Source organism: Babylonia areolata, chromosome 23 (assembly GCF_041734735.1).
Source record: "Babylonia areolata isolate BAREFJ2019XMU chromosome 23, ASM4173473v1, whole genome shotgun sequence".
In the NCBI taxonomy this organism is placed as follows: Eukaryota; Metazoa; Mollusca; class Gastropoda; order Neogastropoda; family Buccinidae; genus Babylonia; species Babylonia areolata.
Genome location: NC_134898.1, coordinates 19161371 through 19178414, shown reverse-complemented (window position 1 = coordinate 19178414; position 17044 = coordinate 19161371). Strand labels below are relative to the sequence as shown.

The 17044-nt window shown below is 40.3% G+C and overlaps 1 protein-coding gene across 2 annotated transcripts in view; it reads right to left on the bottom strand.

The window, feature by feature from the left end:
- Positions 1 to 3256: 3256 nt before the first annotated feature.
- The window catches only part of LOC143298151 (armadillo repeat-containing protein 2-like), a 30828-nt gene continuing 17040 nt past the window's right edge, over positions 3257 to 17044 (bottom strand). For both annotated transcript variants that reach the window (XM_076610884.1, XM_076610885.1), the window contains exons 14-20: positions 15622 to 15762; positions 13421 to 13607; positions 12418 to 12540; positions 11070 to 11183; positions 9986 to 10118; positions 8374 to 8534; positions 3257 to 6653 (exon numbers count right to left, since the gene is read on the bottom strand). In XM_076610884.1, coding sequence (XP_076466999.1) covers positions 6475 to 6653; positions 8374 to 8534; positions 9986 to 10118; positions 11070 to 11183; positions 12418 to 12540; positions 13421 to 13607; positions 15622 to 15762 — 1038 coding nt within the window. In that variant the 3' untranslated portion in view covers positions 3257 to 6474. The remainder of the gene's footprint in view (positions 6654 to 8373; positions 8535 to 9985; positions 10119 to 11069; positions 11184 to 12417; positions 12541 to 13420; positions 13608 to 15621; positions 15763 to 17044) is intronic.

Genomic DNA, 17044 nt, shown 5'->3' with positions numbered 1-17044 from the left:
TTACTTTTGTTCAGCAAAACCAATTACACCCTGAAAACCACACAGAGTACACTAATTGCATCTCAGATTCATAGCAAACTAACCTCATTTCATCACAGTTCAGTGGTCAAGGGGTTTATATATCAATATATACCAGCTTGAATTAAAGCAAATAAAACAATCTGTACATAATTTTCTCCTCTATTGTATTGTTATACAAAGGAAAGGTACACCTAATGTGGCAACTGCTATGTGGTATGCAAAGACTTACTGTGAAGCTGATGTGTCACTGCTCTTCTCTCCTCGGGCAATTATGGCTAAAAGGCTGTGGGGACTGACACGTTCATGCTGACTCATCCATGAGAGCAAAAGTGTTCAACAAACTGTGAAATCCTCACACCAGTAAGCTGAGAGACAGGTGTGTATGGCTGGCTGTTAGGTGATCCGTGAAAACATGTCTCAGTGTACAGTTTTCATCAGTACACTGAGCAAAGGCAAAGGGAAGAAATTATAAAATAATGACTGTTTTTCACTTTTGAAAGAAAAATCAAAGTGATCCGTGAAGACGTGTCTCAGTGTACAGTTTTTAACAGTACACTGAACAAAGGCAAAGGGAAGGAATTCAAAACGAAAGACTTTTTTCACATTTGAAAGAAAAAATCAAACAAACAAACACACACACACACTTTCACATATCTACGGACCATTCAAGATGCATACAGGATGTTTATTTATGTGACCGTGTTCTTTTAATCAGACAACACTGAGTTGACAGAGAGAAACTTTTCATGAAACTCAGACCCTTTCCCATGACCACGAGAAATGGAGATGTAGTTGATCCCTGACCATAGCAGGTCTCGGGACCAGTGACAGTGACAGTGCTTAAAACTTATTTGTAATCTTCTGTCCTTAAAAAACCCATCTTCCCTTCACCAGCTGTCCTTATGTTTCAGCATGAACGGAATGGTTTCCTTACACTATTACCAGCTGATAAGCTGGTTTCCTTACACTATTACCAGCTGATAAGCTGGTTTCCTTACACTATTACCAGCTGATAAGCTGGTTTCCTTACACTATCACCAGCTGATAAGCTGGTTTCCTTACACTATCACCAGCTGATAAGCTGGTTTCCTTACACTATCACCAGCTGATAAGCTGGTTTCCTTACACTATCACCAGCTGATAAGCTGGTTTCCTTACACTATCACCAGCTGATAAGCTGGTTTCCTTACACTATTACCAGCTGATAAGCTGGTTTCCTTACACTATTACCAGCTGATAAGCTGGTTTCCTTACACTATTACCAGCTGATAAGCTGGTTTCCTTACACTATCACCAGCTGATAAGCTGGTTTCCTTACACTATTACCAGCTGATAAGCTGGTTTCCTTACACTATTACCAGCTGATAAGCTGGTTTCCTTACACTATTACCAGCTGATAAGCTGGTTTCCTTACACTATTACCAGCTGATAAGCTGGTTTCCTTACACTATTACCAGCTGATAAGCTGGTTTCCTTACACTATCACCAGCTGATAAGCACAAACCTGGTTACGATCACATACACTGGCAGAGTGACTGGGAATCGAAACAAAACAAAAATCAAGCGTATGTAGAGTTTTCAAACGAAAAAACCAAGCACACTTGTTTCCAAACACTATTAATCAAATGGAATGGACGGATCAAATTCCCTGAAAACATTCAGCGTGCACTGGGAACATCACGGCATGGACTGAAAATTGTCCATAAAAAAGATTCCAATGTTAAAAGTATATACATATACATACATAAATACAAACACACATATATATATATGTTATATACATTACAGATAGATTCCAGCCACTGATCTGACACAGAGATCATCAGGAATCAAGGACTTACAATGACACTTTTTCGTTTCTGGTATCCACTTCTTTTTTTTAACTGTTGTTCCATCACATATATTTGTTTTCTGTTCACTATTATATTTAAAGTAATATTTTCTTGTTTGCTTAGCTTGCTGCCACCTAACATTCCTCACTGGGAACATGCGTCATACAATGCTTTCATCCAAGTATTCTTGATCCGGAATTGGAAATGTAGAAAGTTCCGAATCCTTGGTGTTGCACCATAATGATGCTGTAAGCTACTACTAGCACCTTTGATCAATTTCTGTGTTGAAAGCAATTTCTGTGTTCTGTGTTAGTCCATGAAGCATATTATTGAAATGACTGACTGCAACGAATTAATCTAAAAGACCCAGCATTTCTCAAACCCAAAGCACACAAACAAGCTGAAATAGGAAGGTTAGAAACTTTATGCTTTGACACCAGCTAACTCAATATATGAATAAACTTTTTAAAATTTCCTAATCTAACTTGCCGTAATGTTTTTCTTTTTGGCAAATGCTTACAAATGGGCAGTGCTGAGGTAAAAGCAGGGGAGAAAACTGCCATGACTGAGTAAGTTAAATATGAATATGATTTTCTTCTTCACTGTAAATTCCAGATTCAATTACACTCCTGAAAATGGAATATGGCTGCCTACATGGTGGGGTAAAAACAGTCATACAGGTAAATATCCCACCCGTACATACAAATGAATGATGGGAGTTGCAGCCCACCAACACAGTAGAAAAGACTGAATTACTTTTTTCCTTTCTTCCCTTGCTCCTATTTTCCACCTGGTATTTCTTTAACCCATGTGGCAGTGTTCCACACATTTTAAAGGCTGTAAAAATGTTAAAGGTCCCAAAGCCTTTCATGACCATTGGGGCAGTGAACTGATACCCACTCAAAGGTTCAACACTGGAAAGTGGGGCTCAGTCCTTTCTGTCCACCATTTAAACTGAAGTCAGGTATCCATTGTGAGGAAAATCAGAGTAAAGTGCCTTTCCCCGAGGACACAACACCATGCTGTAATGGGGACTCAAACCCTTATCACTGGATCAGAAGTCCCAACGCCTTACCGATTCTTCCATGGTGCCTCCTGAACATCTTACCCTTCCCATATCAAAGCAACTATGGAATGATCGCAGATCTTTAATACTATTCTGATATATATAACCCACATACCAGTAAACTATTTCAGGAAAAAACAGATCAAACTTTTTTTTTTTGCAGTGGCTGGCAATGTTAGACACTGTAACTTGTTTTGTTCTTTGTCCAGTCTTTGTTGCCTCTGCCATTTAATCAAGGGTATTACTAGCAGTCACTATGCTAGATCAGACAAGGTAAACAAAACTGAAATCCAACTCTATCCCCCCCCCCCGCCCCCCCACACCCCCCCCCCCAACTTCCCCTATCCCCTCACCTAAAAAATCAAGCACAGATAACAGGAGTGGAGTAAAAATCTGTCATGATTTTTTTTCATGAAGTGACAAGAGAAATATCACTGCAGTCATATTCTGATGAGTATGTGCGCGCACGCGCACACACACACACACACACACACGCACACACACATACTAACACACAATCTTCAGGCACAGAACCTACGTCCCTCTCCATCGTCCTTGAGACATGTGGCACAATGAGAAAGAAGCAACAGAACTGGCGCCCAAACCACCAAAGAGGGAAAGACCAGCGTATTGAGCAAAAGTCAAACAGTGTAGCGGCATTAGTCTACGTCTTTAGCCAACAGCAGTGCTACATCGATCTTGCACATATGTATCTGCACACAACAAACAAAAAGAAGCAACAAAAGCACACTGTCACTGGTACACACTGCAATGTCAAAAGATGTATTACCTCTGTTCTCGGTCTCTATCACTCATATACACAGCAATGTCGAAGTATTATCTCTATTCCCTATTCCTCTCACTGGAATACACTGCAGTGTCAGATGTATCAATATCATCTCTATCACTAGCATACACTGCAATGTTGGAAAATGTATTTTCTCTATCGAAGTAGTTTTCTGCAACACATGTTGCAGGGTGAAGATAGGTTTAGTGGGGTTAGAGATACAGTCAGAATTGCCTTTCTCTGTTTAGGATTGGTTAATTACCCAATCAATCTGTGTACCAATCCATAGTTTATTCATTTATCCCTCTGTCAATTCATTGGGTGTGATAAGGGAGTTAGAGATATTGTGAAAAAGATGACATACCCTTAAAATAGAAGTTGCTCCCTTGTTTATTCCTTTCTACCAATTTGTTCAGGGTGAGGAGAGAGAGAGAGAGATTGTGAAAGAGATGACATACCCTCTAGCTGGAAGTGTAATGAACATGACTGTGTATCCACAAACAAACGAATCAATAACTCTGACCCTGATGACTTCCAATTAAAACTTGGTCCAGGTGTGATCACCTTTAGTTCTGGATGAAATCTGTCACAGTCAACAGACCTGGAGGAATCTAATGAACAGTTCTTCTGTTCTGTGCCCAAATAACTTTCTTTTTTTTTTTTAAGGAGAAGAAGAGAAAAAAAAAAAAGAAGAAGAAGAAAATGAAGAAGAGAATGAGGAAGAAGAAGCCTATTAGATTCCGACATGAAAAGATGAAAACAACAAAAGAAAGTCTAAACGAGAAAACACTTATCCCTGTGACAGAAAATCATCGTCTCCTTCACACTCTCTATAATGCAGCAGGGTGTGAAGTCTGGAAATTAATATCACACCTTCATAGTAAGAAATACACACATAACACTACCACATCTGTTAATACATTTAAAACACACATCAAGATACTCACAAAGGAATGCATATTTGTACATGCACAGACGTGTGGATGTGCACAAGGAAACACACTCACTCTTACGCATGTTCAGTGCATGTATCACTGAACTAAAATACTGGAATGTTAAGTGAAATGCAATCAGACACTTCTGTGAACATTTTTGCACCAAGAGAAATAAAACTAGCATTGAACAGTACGCTAGTGAGAACTCACAAACACTTTCACAATACTTCTGATCAAGTTTGAATCATAATATGACCAATCACTCATCAAATCACATGCACCACAAACCTTAATGTCAAAGTTTCATTAACAACCACTTCAGAAATCCAAAAAAACATGCCAACCCCAAAATGTCAACCTCTGATGTGGGATCAATAAATATTTGGAAAACTGCCACAAATAAGCAGATAAAGATTAGTCATCTCTATCATTCAGGTACTCAAAAAACATACATACCCTGCAACAATCCTTCACAAACGAAGCATTCTTAAAATTTGTTTTCAGAATTTATTTCCAGTTCTGGAACTTTTCTCCACTACAATCTACTTTCATCATTAAAAAAAACCCACAAAAAAACAAACCCAACAGCAAATGTTAATACATTTTGTATTCTCAAAATCCATTTTCAAAATGTATTTCCAAACCTTGGATTTTTTTTATCCACTACAATCTACATCCATCATAAATAGAAAACATAATACACGATAATATACTTGAAGAAAATAATGATGAAAGAAGAAATTAACACATGAGACAAGGATGACAAAACTGTCTCTCTTACACTTCTACCATAATTTTGAAACCAGAGTGGGCAATGCAAGGTGTTCACACACACACACACACACACACACACTGGCCTTTCTACACTTGCCACCCTCCAGAAATCACAAGCAAACAAAGCAGGGTAACATCCCCTTTTAGTGCACTAACTTCTGGGGCCTATCTTAAGCATAATCTTTGTGAAATTTGTGAAATGATACGCATGTGCCCTTCAAGTCAAGTATTAGACATTAAACAACACAAAGTAACTCAAATCACAATCTGCCATGATGTTGTTGTTGTTGTTTTGCTTGCATTTACTTGACTGGAATACCTATACTTGAAAAGAGCGAGTCAAATTGGAACACACTCAAAGAGCACATTACATCATTGCTGACCTATCCATGTCTTCATGAGGCGACTGCACATGAGTTTAGCAAGTGAATCTGTTTCAACATTGGAATGAAATAACCCAATAAATACAGTCATAAAAAATGGGTCACATCTATTCATGTCAAGGTCACTTCAACTATGCACAAAAATTTCTTTTAAGATAGGCCCCTGAATTTAGGATAAAAAAAAAGGATATTACACTCATCAGAACTGAAAAATAAACAAATAAATAAATAAATAAATGAATAAATAAAGAGAGAAATATATCACAATCTGATCAAAACAAAAAGTCCAAACCCATAGACATGTACACTAAACACATTCTTGCCATTCCGTGATCTTCCAAACCAACTTGACAAAAATCACAGTGCGGATGACTCGTGAATGAATGGTCCTGCTTGCAGCAAACACTTTAACACATTTCTTGAACTTTACATTCACCATCCAATAAAATATAAGTTACACTCACAGACAGACTGAAACACACACACACAAAGCACACATATGCACAATGACACACACACACATACTGTTGCACACAGACATACAGATGCATATAGACGTACTAATGCACAGACATACTGATGCACAGACTGACACATGCACACTCACATACACAAACTGATGCATACAAACTGACGCACACTCAGAGACGCAAACTCACACACACACACAGAGACTTCAGCCCGGTGCCTCAAGAGGTTCGAGAGGGGAAGCGTGTGCCTCCATGCGGCGCAGCAGCTGGGTAGCGACAGGACAGAACTCGTTCTCCCAGGTCTCCGTGATGTACTCCTGCATCTCTCCGTCCTCCTCTCCACCAGCACCCTCCCCCAAAACGCTGCTCAGTGCACTGTCACGGTCTGCAACAAACACACATTCTCTTTTATTTCTCGTTCACAAAAACTCACACTTTTATCGGAGACACTGGTCTATGGAAGTCATTTTTTAGTTCACACAGGAATTTCTCAGCTTGGTTTGGAAGTTACAATAATGCATACATCTGCCAAGAACAGCAAAATTCTGCCAAGTAATGGGAAATCAATCTGAATACACTATGGGAAATTATTTTTTGAAACACATCTCACTTGCCTTAAAAATTAGATTTTAAAGTATGATTCAAGGCTATTGTATTTTACACTAAGTTCAAAGGTTTTTAAACAATCTAAATTCACTGAAGCAGTTGTTTAGTCCATAAATAGCGTTACAGATACTCTCTTTTATGCATTATTATGAGCACATGGATTGGCACTGATAATTCATGACAACATAGCACTGAAAGTAGGCTGTTAAATTTTATTCTGTGAAAGTTTTGTGCTCAAGCCTGCATTTTGTGCACTTACTGCATCATGTCCATGAGCGACCATCTAAGTCAACAAATCTTCTTCACTTACAGTCCAGAATTTGTCAGTTGGTCTCTAAGTCAAACTACACATGCACATATCAATATTTTTCAAGTATACAGAGATTAAATGTCACTATTATTTGGATACAAGCATTCCTTTTTCAGGGAAATCTAAGAACAGGTGGTGATGGACCTTCAGTCTGCATTTTCAGACTGTAAGAACATGTCTGAAAGAAAAGGATCTGTCTGGAGTGATTACCACATATATTAGGCCTGAAAATGTGTTTGGCCATTTTGATGGATCTATATTAATGATCATAAAACAATGAAGTATCCATCTATGTGGGCCCAGTTTACTTCAGCTAAACACTCATTTCTGATGGTGAGCAAAAATATTATTTGGATTGATATAGGTATGTACAGGTAATCTTGCACTCCCATCTCCCTACACTCGACTATTGGCCGCCGTTCTTTCTCTGTTTCTGGACCTTGTGATTGGAATGAACTTCCTTTTTCGCTTCGTCAAGTCTCCACACTCAGCTCTTTCAAGTCTGGCCTTAAAACCCACCTCTTCCCAAAATAGCCTCCTTTGCCTGCCCTTCCTTGTCTTTAGTGTCTACAGTATTAAGAGTTATGCATGCGTGTGAATGACTGGTGCGAAAGCGCTTTGATTTGTCTCTGCACAAGATCCAGCGCTATATAAATACCATTATTATTATTATTATTATTATTACATCCACATCACCATCATCAGCCTTTTCAGTTTTGTCACTGTTGTGCAGCATTAATCACACATGAGCCAAGAAGTCTTTGCCTCTTGTTATAATTTAATAAGAGGAGCTTCTTTGTATATTCCATGTTTGGCTGGTTTACTTTCTGTGTCAAATTGTTGAGCAGATTATATTTCACATTTTCTTCCATCTATTTTTCACTTACTTTTTATTCATTTACAACAAACAAACAAAAAACAAGAAAACAAACAACAACAACAACAAAACAAACAAAAAAAAACCCCAATCAATCAGTCTATCTATCAATCTATCTATCTATCTCAATGAGAAGTACAGCTTTGCATGTACTCACCCAAATACTCACTGCACATACTCATCTGGGTTCTAACTGCCCATACTATACTCACTACAAATGCTCATCCAGATTCTCACCACACATACCAATACTCACTGCATAAGCTCATCCGGATGCTTACTGCATGTACTTTACACACTGCACAAACTCACCCAAGTACTCAAAGAGTAGGTCTGAGAGCTGAGCGGCCTCTGGCTGACCGAAGCAGTCTGTGGTGCTGGTCATGCGAGCACTGTAGTTACACAGCATCTTGCACACGATGGCACTCAGCTGCCAGTCCTCACGCCCAAAGTCACGCAGCACCTCCACACACCTGTCACCACACACATTCACACAATAATTCTGTTATAATAATAACAATAATTGACGGGCACAATAGCCGAGTGGTTACAGCGTTGGACTTCAAATCTAAGGGTCCCGGGTTCGCCTGGTGGGTAGAGGGTGGAGACTTTTCTGATCTCTCAGGTCAACATATGTGCAGACCTGCTAGTGCCTGAACCCCCTTTGTGTGTATATGCACGCAGAAGATCAAATACGCATGTTAAAGATCCTGTAATCCATGTCAGCGTTCGGTGGGTTAAGGAAACAAGTACATACCCAACATGCACAACCCCCAAAACAGAGTATGGTTGCCTACAAGGCTGGGTAAATAAACAAAACGGTCATACACGTAAAATGTTACATGTCTGTCTGAGGGTGTATGTGTGTGCCTAAAATCTCATTGAATGACACAGGAAATGACTGATGAGCGCCCAATGGCAGCCATCAGTCAGCTCTACCCAGGTATGCAACCTGTTGTGCAAATGACCCCGAGTTTGTAAAGTGCTCAGAGCTTGGTCTCTGAATGAGGATAGGTGCTACATAAGTATCCATATCAAATTAACTGTAATATAAATGTCCTTCAGTTACGACTCATGCCTGTGCCACGCCCACTCACTTCATGCTAACTGTCAGATCAAAGAAGTTAACAGTGACCCAGCTGGCCCACAGTGCAGGTGGGGGAGGCGGGGTCATCACTGTTCATTAGTTCACTTGCTGATGATAGCCGTTTGATCAATACGAGCATGTTTTTCTGAAACCATGCTGTACATGTTATTCACAACTTGCACAAAACTGTTCACCTCCTTCATCTCTCTCTCCCTCCCTGCCCAGAATAAGTGGATGGTTTGTATTTGAGGTCAACTCTAGGTCAGCCACAGAGCTACACTCAACCTCCTGCTCCGCTTTCTCTACATCTTTGCTGGCTACATCTAGCTCTTCTACCCCCACCCTCCCGCCTCTCTGCAAATCATCATTCTATCTTTCAGTCACATCAAGTGAACCATCTGATAAGATTTTGCCACGCGCAGCACTCAGTTCATCATCATCAATGGCTTGTGAAGCTTCCGCAACATCTTGGATGGCAAAATGTCAATTTTTTTGTAGTAACACACTGCTGTTTCAAGCCACATGGGTAAGGTTGTGGTTCGTTGTCTGCCATTTGGAAAGCATAGTGTATGGGGTATTGACAGAAAAATCCAGAAATTATGATACAGTGCATATTGGCTGTTGCTCCTCACAGATAATTAAAGTAGACATATCAAGCTTTTGAAGTGGTGGCTGTTGGGACACATCAACTTTAACATAGAACTGTGAAAAATCCTGAAATGATGTTGATGTATATGTATGTCATGGCGCAGATAGTGAAGCATTTTCATGGACGTACATGTGCTTCATGGGGTACTGATGAGGTAAAACTCCACTTCAAAGTCACTGAATACTAACTTTTTGACACCACCTTCCCGTTTCAACAGGGGCCGTGTCTCTTCGTCCACCATGAAGTTGATCAGGACGCCACAGGCGATGAACACAACTTCTCTGAACCCCGAGTCCAACAGCGTCACCATCATAGCATCCACTGTCAACACCAAAATGACACAATGTCAACACCACAAACACCACATTCAGGTCACCACACCACCTCCCTGTCAGAACCCCGAGTCCAACAACCATCATGGTATCCACTGTCAACACACCAAAACGTCACACTGTCAACATGCAAAAACGTCACACTATCAACACGCAAAAACGACACACTGTCAACACGCAAAAACGTCACACTATCAACACGCAAAAACGACACACAGTCAATAGACCAAACAACACACTGAGGACATCACACGAGATGGACACCACCTCCCTGAACCCTAAGTCCAGCACATTCACCATCATGGCATCCACTGTCAACAAGCCAAACAACAAACTGACAACACACCCAAGAACACACAGTCAGCCTGTCAAACATCACACTGCAAATGTGCCAAACAGCACGCTGTTAACACAGTTTGTTTTCCATTCTACTCGTTCATTAATCTGCTCTTGTTGAAGTTATACTGAGTAACAATGTTGATATTTTGACTGGAGACATCCATCACACAGATTTGTATGTCCTTAGTATCCTAGGATATGACTGAATGTAAGATTTTCTCAATATCACCTGGAAAAATGTCAATGCCCAAAACATTTTTCATTTCATGTTTCCATGACACTTTTCTTGTTTCCTGTGTTTTCGCAGGTTATGAATCAGTTGTGTGTGTTTTTGTTAAATACATGTTATGCCAAATTTTACTGTTCTGCTTGTAACCTGTATTTATCACACACTTCACCACACTAAATTTCTTTTACTGTGATAATGAAGTTATTCTGATTCTGATCCTGATGTTGATAGGTGAAGGAGCTTGGATGCAGGAAAGAAAATGGGAAAGGGAAAAAAATAAAAAAATACAGACATGCATGCACACACACACACACACACACACACACACACACAAAGGTGATAAGTGCCAAAGGCTGACACTGGAAACACCACCTTTCTGTTTGGAGAGGAAGTTGCGGACAGGTTTGTGCCGGGTCAGGTTACCAAAGACGCGTGCTGCCTCCAGCATACTCTCCATCTTGTCCGGCAGCATCAACTTCAGCAAGGCTGCACACACACACACATGGACATGGACACACACACAAACACATGCACATATATATACACAGAGTTCATTATCATTTTGACTTCAAGATGTCATGTGAAATGCCAAATGAACACAATTAAAAGAAAAAAAAAGTGCTACACAAGACAGAGCAGAAAACTTGACAAGATGGTGTTGACAGCCTGACCAAAAAGACTGAGTCATCGCTTGTAGCCTTTAATGGCATTTGATTGGCTAGAGCAGGGTGGACTTGGCTGGGTGTCTTTTCACCATGTTACTGACATGCCTAGTTTGTATGAGTTTGAAATGGTACAGTATATGACACCAAATTCAAGAATATTTTGACTTCAAGATGTTATCTGGAATGTCATAACTATTTTTTCAATCTATAAATAAATGCATTGTATTGCAGATCCCGGAGGAGTCCCCAGATGATCTGTGTGAATGTGTATGTTTATGTGTGTGTGCGTATGTGTGTGTGTGTGTGTGTGTGTGTGTGTGTGTGTGTATGTGTTTAATTTGCTTTTCAAAGTGATATCAATACATGCCATGTAAGAACTGCCTTATGTCATGACTTATGTCGACCGTTAGGAAACCTGTGACTTCAATTTTGGCACTCTGACAAGTCTCTCTCTTCTTGAAGCCTCTTCAGTATGGGGTCTACAAACAAAGAACATGGACCAATGCTTTCTACACGGAACTTCTGTTTTCATTTTGAACAGGTCATCAGCAAGCCATATAGAACAGCTCATTGATTTTTGTTTTGTTTTGTTTTGTTTTCACCTTCAGAAAACAAAGTTCCATTTTTTATGAAAATCTAAAAACAGATTTCCATCTCCAGACAGACAAGTTGCATCAATCTAATAAATGGTTGTATACATACAGACGAGGTGCAACAATGAAATATGTGGTTGTATACATATCAATCATATTTATAACAATTCCATACTGAAAGAAAAGAGCTTTCACAGCATGCAAAAAAATTGTTCAATGCAAATGAATGCAACTTTTTTTTCTTTCTAAACTGTTGTCTTGACACAATGAAAACATGTACCACTGCAATCAAAGTCCCTGCTTCTCTGATCATTCCATCCTCAACCTTCACCCCGCCCAGAACAGAATCTAAATATAGACAAGCAGACCAACACAGACCAAGCAACAGGGAAAGTCATACAAACAAGCATACAGACAGAAACAGGGAGACAGAGACACAAGAGAGAGAACAGCAACACTCACACTCAGCAATGGCGACATGTTGCTGCACCAGAGAGGTCTGCTTGGTGGTGTAAAACGTCAGGTTGTTGACCGTGGCCACACAGTTCAGAATCAGCTCTTCGCTCTCGCCCACATCTTTACGGTCTGAAATCAATTGACAAGACATCCACATATAATGATATGCTGAAGCTGATCGGAGAGAGTGAAATGAGGTGTGGAGATGAAGGCATTTATAGAGATAGGAAGGGCCAGGTCCATTCAACATTTACAAAATAGTGCTATCTTCTACTTGACTTGTGTAAGACAGGGAGCCAATGGAAAGATTGCAAGAGAGGAGTGATGTGCTCAGAACTTTTCTTTTTGCGGAAGAGTTTGGCCACGTATTGAAGTGAACGGATGAAGCAGGGAAACCAGACAAGAGAAAGTTTAGTAATCAAGATGAGAGAGACAAGAAGTTTACATGCTGCGTCAGTGGACAGGTATTTCTGCACACAACTGATGCGCCATAACAGTCCGCAGCAGGAATGACCATGGTTCTTGACTGAGCTGGAAAAAGGGGTGGGTGTGTTGCCAAGTTTGACTGAGTCAACTGTGATAGAAGAGAGTTTTTGTCTAATTCCTGTGAGCATTGCTTCAGCTTTGTCAGCATTCAACTGCAATTTTGTCAGAGTCATCCAGTTCTAAATGTCAGCAAAGCAGTTGGATGTTTGTTGCAAAGAGGGCAAATTTACATGGGTGTCACATTTCTGAAGTTTGTCAGCGAAGAATGACTGACATTGTGGTGACTGATTAATATCAGCAAGGGTAGCAGTATACAGAGTGAAAAGCATGGGTATTGGCTCTTGTCAATTGTCAGCTGCTAGACTGGAATTTGCTCAACTGAGAATTAACACTATCTTTAACAGGGGGAATCATTGTTTCAGTTTGCTGATATGGTTCCAGCAGGTTTTCTCTAGTCAAGGCAAACCTTGTAATGGAAAACATAAACACACACACACACAAAGAGCGCGTCTCCCTGACTGACCGATGATGGACAGGAGCTGTGTCATGAGCTGCTGGTTGGCAGCAATGAAGGGACCCACGTCCTCACTAATGGACAGGTTGGCCAGCACCCGGATCACCTTGATCAGAACATCCTCTATCTTGTTGATGGCATCCTTTGTTGACTCTGATTCCTCAGGACTGGCTGACATGTTTGCAAATTCCTTGCCCTGGACAGGAGAGAGGAAAAACCAGGGTTCGTGGACAAGGTTGTGATATTCTGTTGTTGTCTGAAATAGCTGCACTACCTCAACAATCATGTTTTAAAAATCAATAATTTTCCACATGCCAAATCTTTCTTCAGTCTGATTTCAGACTTTGTCTGATGATCTCATGCCTTGGGTTCCTACAGATATGATAAAACAAAAGTCTATACATTTTCCAGGCGTCTTCCAAATCCGAATGAAAATTTTCCTTTCCAAATACAATGCAAAACGGAATTAAGCAACAATGTTGATGAAAATGATTGCTGGACATCCCAGTACCGATGTTCAATTTTCACAACTTTCTGTTTTTCAATTGTTTCTGAAATGCATTAAGTAAGTCCTTTGTTGAATGGTAATGATCAAGGATCTTCTCGAACTTTTCCAGATCCTGAAGGGCAAAAAAAAAAAAAAAAAAATCCAATGGTTCTGTCATTTTTCAAGACTTTTTCCTGACATGACTGTACAGACACTGAACAATAAGAGTTTGACTGTCTGCATGTCTGTCAAACCCAACAGTAGGGCAGTGGCTACACAACTAGACTTACAACAAAGGTTACCTGTATGAAATATTGAATCCCACTGTCTGACATGAGAGAGGGGTTTGGAGGAAAGAGAGAGTGATAGAGACAGAGAGACGGGGGTGAGAGAGAGAGAGGGAGGGAGGGAGGCAGAAAGAGAGAGTGACAGAGATTGAGAGAAGGGGACAGAGACAGACAGGGATGGAAAGAGAGAGAGACACAAGTCAGAGACAATGAGTGAGACAGACAGAGACTTCATTTTCAGTCAGAGCGAATTACTTACAGAACGACCTCACAAAACATCAACTAACAATCATAACAAACCAACATACACACACACACAGATCACACCAATCATCTGGAAGAAACTCTTAAAGTTCAAAACAAAAACAACAAAACTAAACCCATCTCCACAACACAGCAACATCTTTGTGTAAATCAATCATGCCAAACGTATATTTATATTTTGTTTCTTATAGTCCAGCCAACCACTAAGGGCTATATCAGGACTGAAAATCTACATACCGTAAAGTTCGGTCTATAAGCCGTGACTTTTTACCCCAGCTTCAACCTCTGCGGCTTATACAATGATGCGGCTTATTTGCGGATTTTAACGATCCCGGGAGTGTCATGTTCTCGTCTATTCTTAGCTGCCCTTCAACTCACCAAAATCATGATTTCTGTCCATGAATTTTTGGATGAGCTTCAGGATAGTGTGCTAACTGTTCACGTTTTATAAATCAAATCCGCACACATTAAAGCCTTCAGATCAGCATTCAGTTCTACTCTGCTCAAGCGTACACCCTCATCATGCCGAAAACGCGACGTTATGCCTATGATGCAGCCTTCAAATTGAAGGCAATCGACCTAGCAGACGACAGTGCAAGTGACGAACCAGCAGCGACCTCCACCTTCATGTTCATGAAGTGAAAGCCAGGCTGAAGTCAGTGACAAGATGGCGGAGGAAGCTGTGCTGGTTCTCTTCAACTCGGACACTGAAGACGAAGATTTTAGTGGATTCAGTGAGCAGGATGACGTTGAATAAATGTGACTATCCCTAAATTATGAATCTTATTTTCGTTGTGTTTATTTATTATTTTTTTGTGGCACTAGCAGTATTTTCGCTTGCTTTTCTTTGTGTTGTTCCCGCTTGTGTTTCTTTCATAACCTACAGTATCGACAGCTTTTCTGTAGTATCAGTATATGTTCCGCTACCAGAAATAAGTGCAGCTTATGTATGTATAAAGTTCAATTTTTTCCAAAATTTAGTGGGTGCGGTTTATATACCAGTGCGCTCAATAGACCGAACTTTACGGTAATCATCCTGTAGAACCTAAGAAAAAAAACAAAACCCAAAAAACAAAGAGAGCATGGAATTTCCAGAAAGCAGGGGATTCTGAAAGAACCCCCGGCATCCCTGTGTGGGAGTCATTTGAATCTGAACTGCAAAGGGCCCCCACCTGTTTGTCGAGTTCATCATAAGTTTTGAGCACAGTCAGCAAAGTGTCCAGCCCTTCCTTTTCCTGGTACAACCGCTGACGTGCCTGCTCATTCTTGGCTGTCACGTTGCCCAGGACAAAACACAGCCTCACCACCAAGTCCTACACACACACATACACACACAGTAATAATAATAATAATAATAATATTAAGACAAAGAAGAACATGCAGAAGAAAGGAGGAGCTTGTATTATACTCTATGTTTGGTGATACTTATACTTACCATGTCAAACTGATACAAACTAGGCCTATCGGTTTGCTCTGCTTGGCCAAATTTCAAGCGGCTAACAGTGAAAAGACGACCCGTCTTGCCCAGTCCGCTCTTAGCCAATCAAATGCCTCTAAAAGCTACAAACGCTGAATCATTCCTTTGGCCAAGGCTCTCCACGCCATCTTGTCAGGTTTACGCTCTGTCTCGTCTTACCCTTTTTTTTTTTTTTTTTTTTTTTTTTTAGAGAACTGAATCTTGTTAAGACATATAAAAGCACTTACACAAACTAACAATAACATGTCAGCAAAAAGCTAGAGAAACTGCTGACCGGGATGAGGGAGGGGAAGAAGGACTATTATGGAAACACGCAGGTTTTCAGACCAGACTTGAAAGAGCTGCGAGCAGAGATTTGACAAGCGAAAGAGGCAGTTCATTACAATCGTAAGGTCCAGAGACAAAGAAAAGGTGGCTGACTGTTAAGTGTTTGAACCAGGAAACGCAGATACTGAGCAGATTTGAAGCTGACTGAAGAGAGTGAGATGACAATCAGCTATATATCTTTACAACACAAATGCAGAATAGGTTCGCACTGAATCATGAAAACAGTAACGAAACATACTTCCAGTCCTGAACCTTGACAGATGACACAGATTAACAGACAATCACATATATACAGAGAGAGAGAACCAGACAGACAGACAGACTGGCAGACAGAAAGAGAGACTTTGGACGCATGAAGAGTGGGAAAGGGAGAGAGTGTGGGGGGAGGGGGGGGGGGGTTCTGAAAAAGAGTGGTCATGAATGATTTGTAATTTGTAATATTTTTCTTTCATGTAAAGTGCCCTGAGCTCATAGAAAGGGTGCTACATTAATGGACGTTATTATTATTATTATTATTATTATTATAGTAAAGCAAATACATCTGAAAACAGGAGATAAAAAAATATATATAGAGAGAGAGATAAATAGGTGGTGCTGCACTTTGGCAAAAAGCTTTCCCCATGTGACCAGTTCAGTTCAGTTTCTCAAGGAGCTGTCACTGCATTCTGACAAAACTATATATGCTATGCCCCATCTGCTAAGCAGATGCCTGACCAGCAGCGTAACCCAACGCATTTAGTCAGGCCTTGAGGAAAAGTGAAAAAAAACCTGTGACCAAAAAAAAACAAACA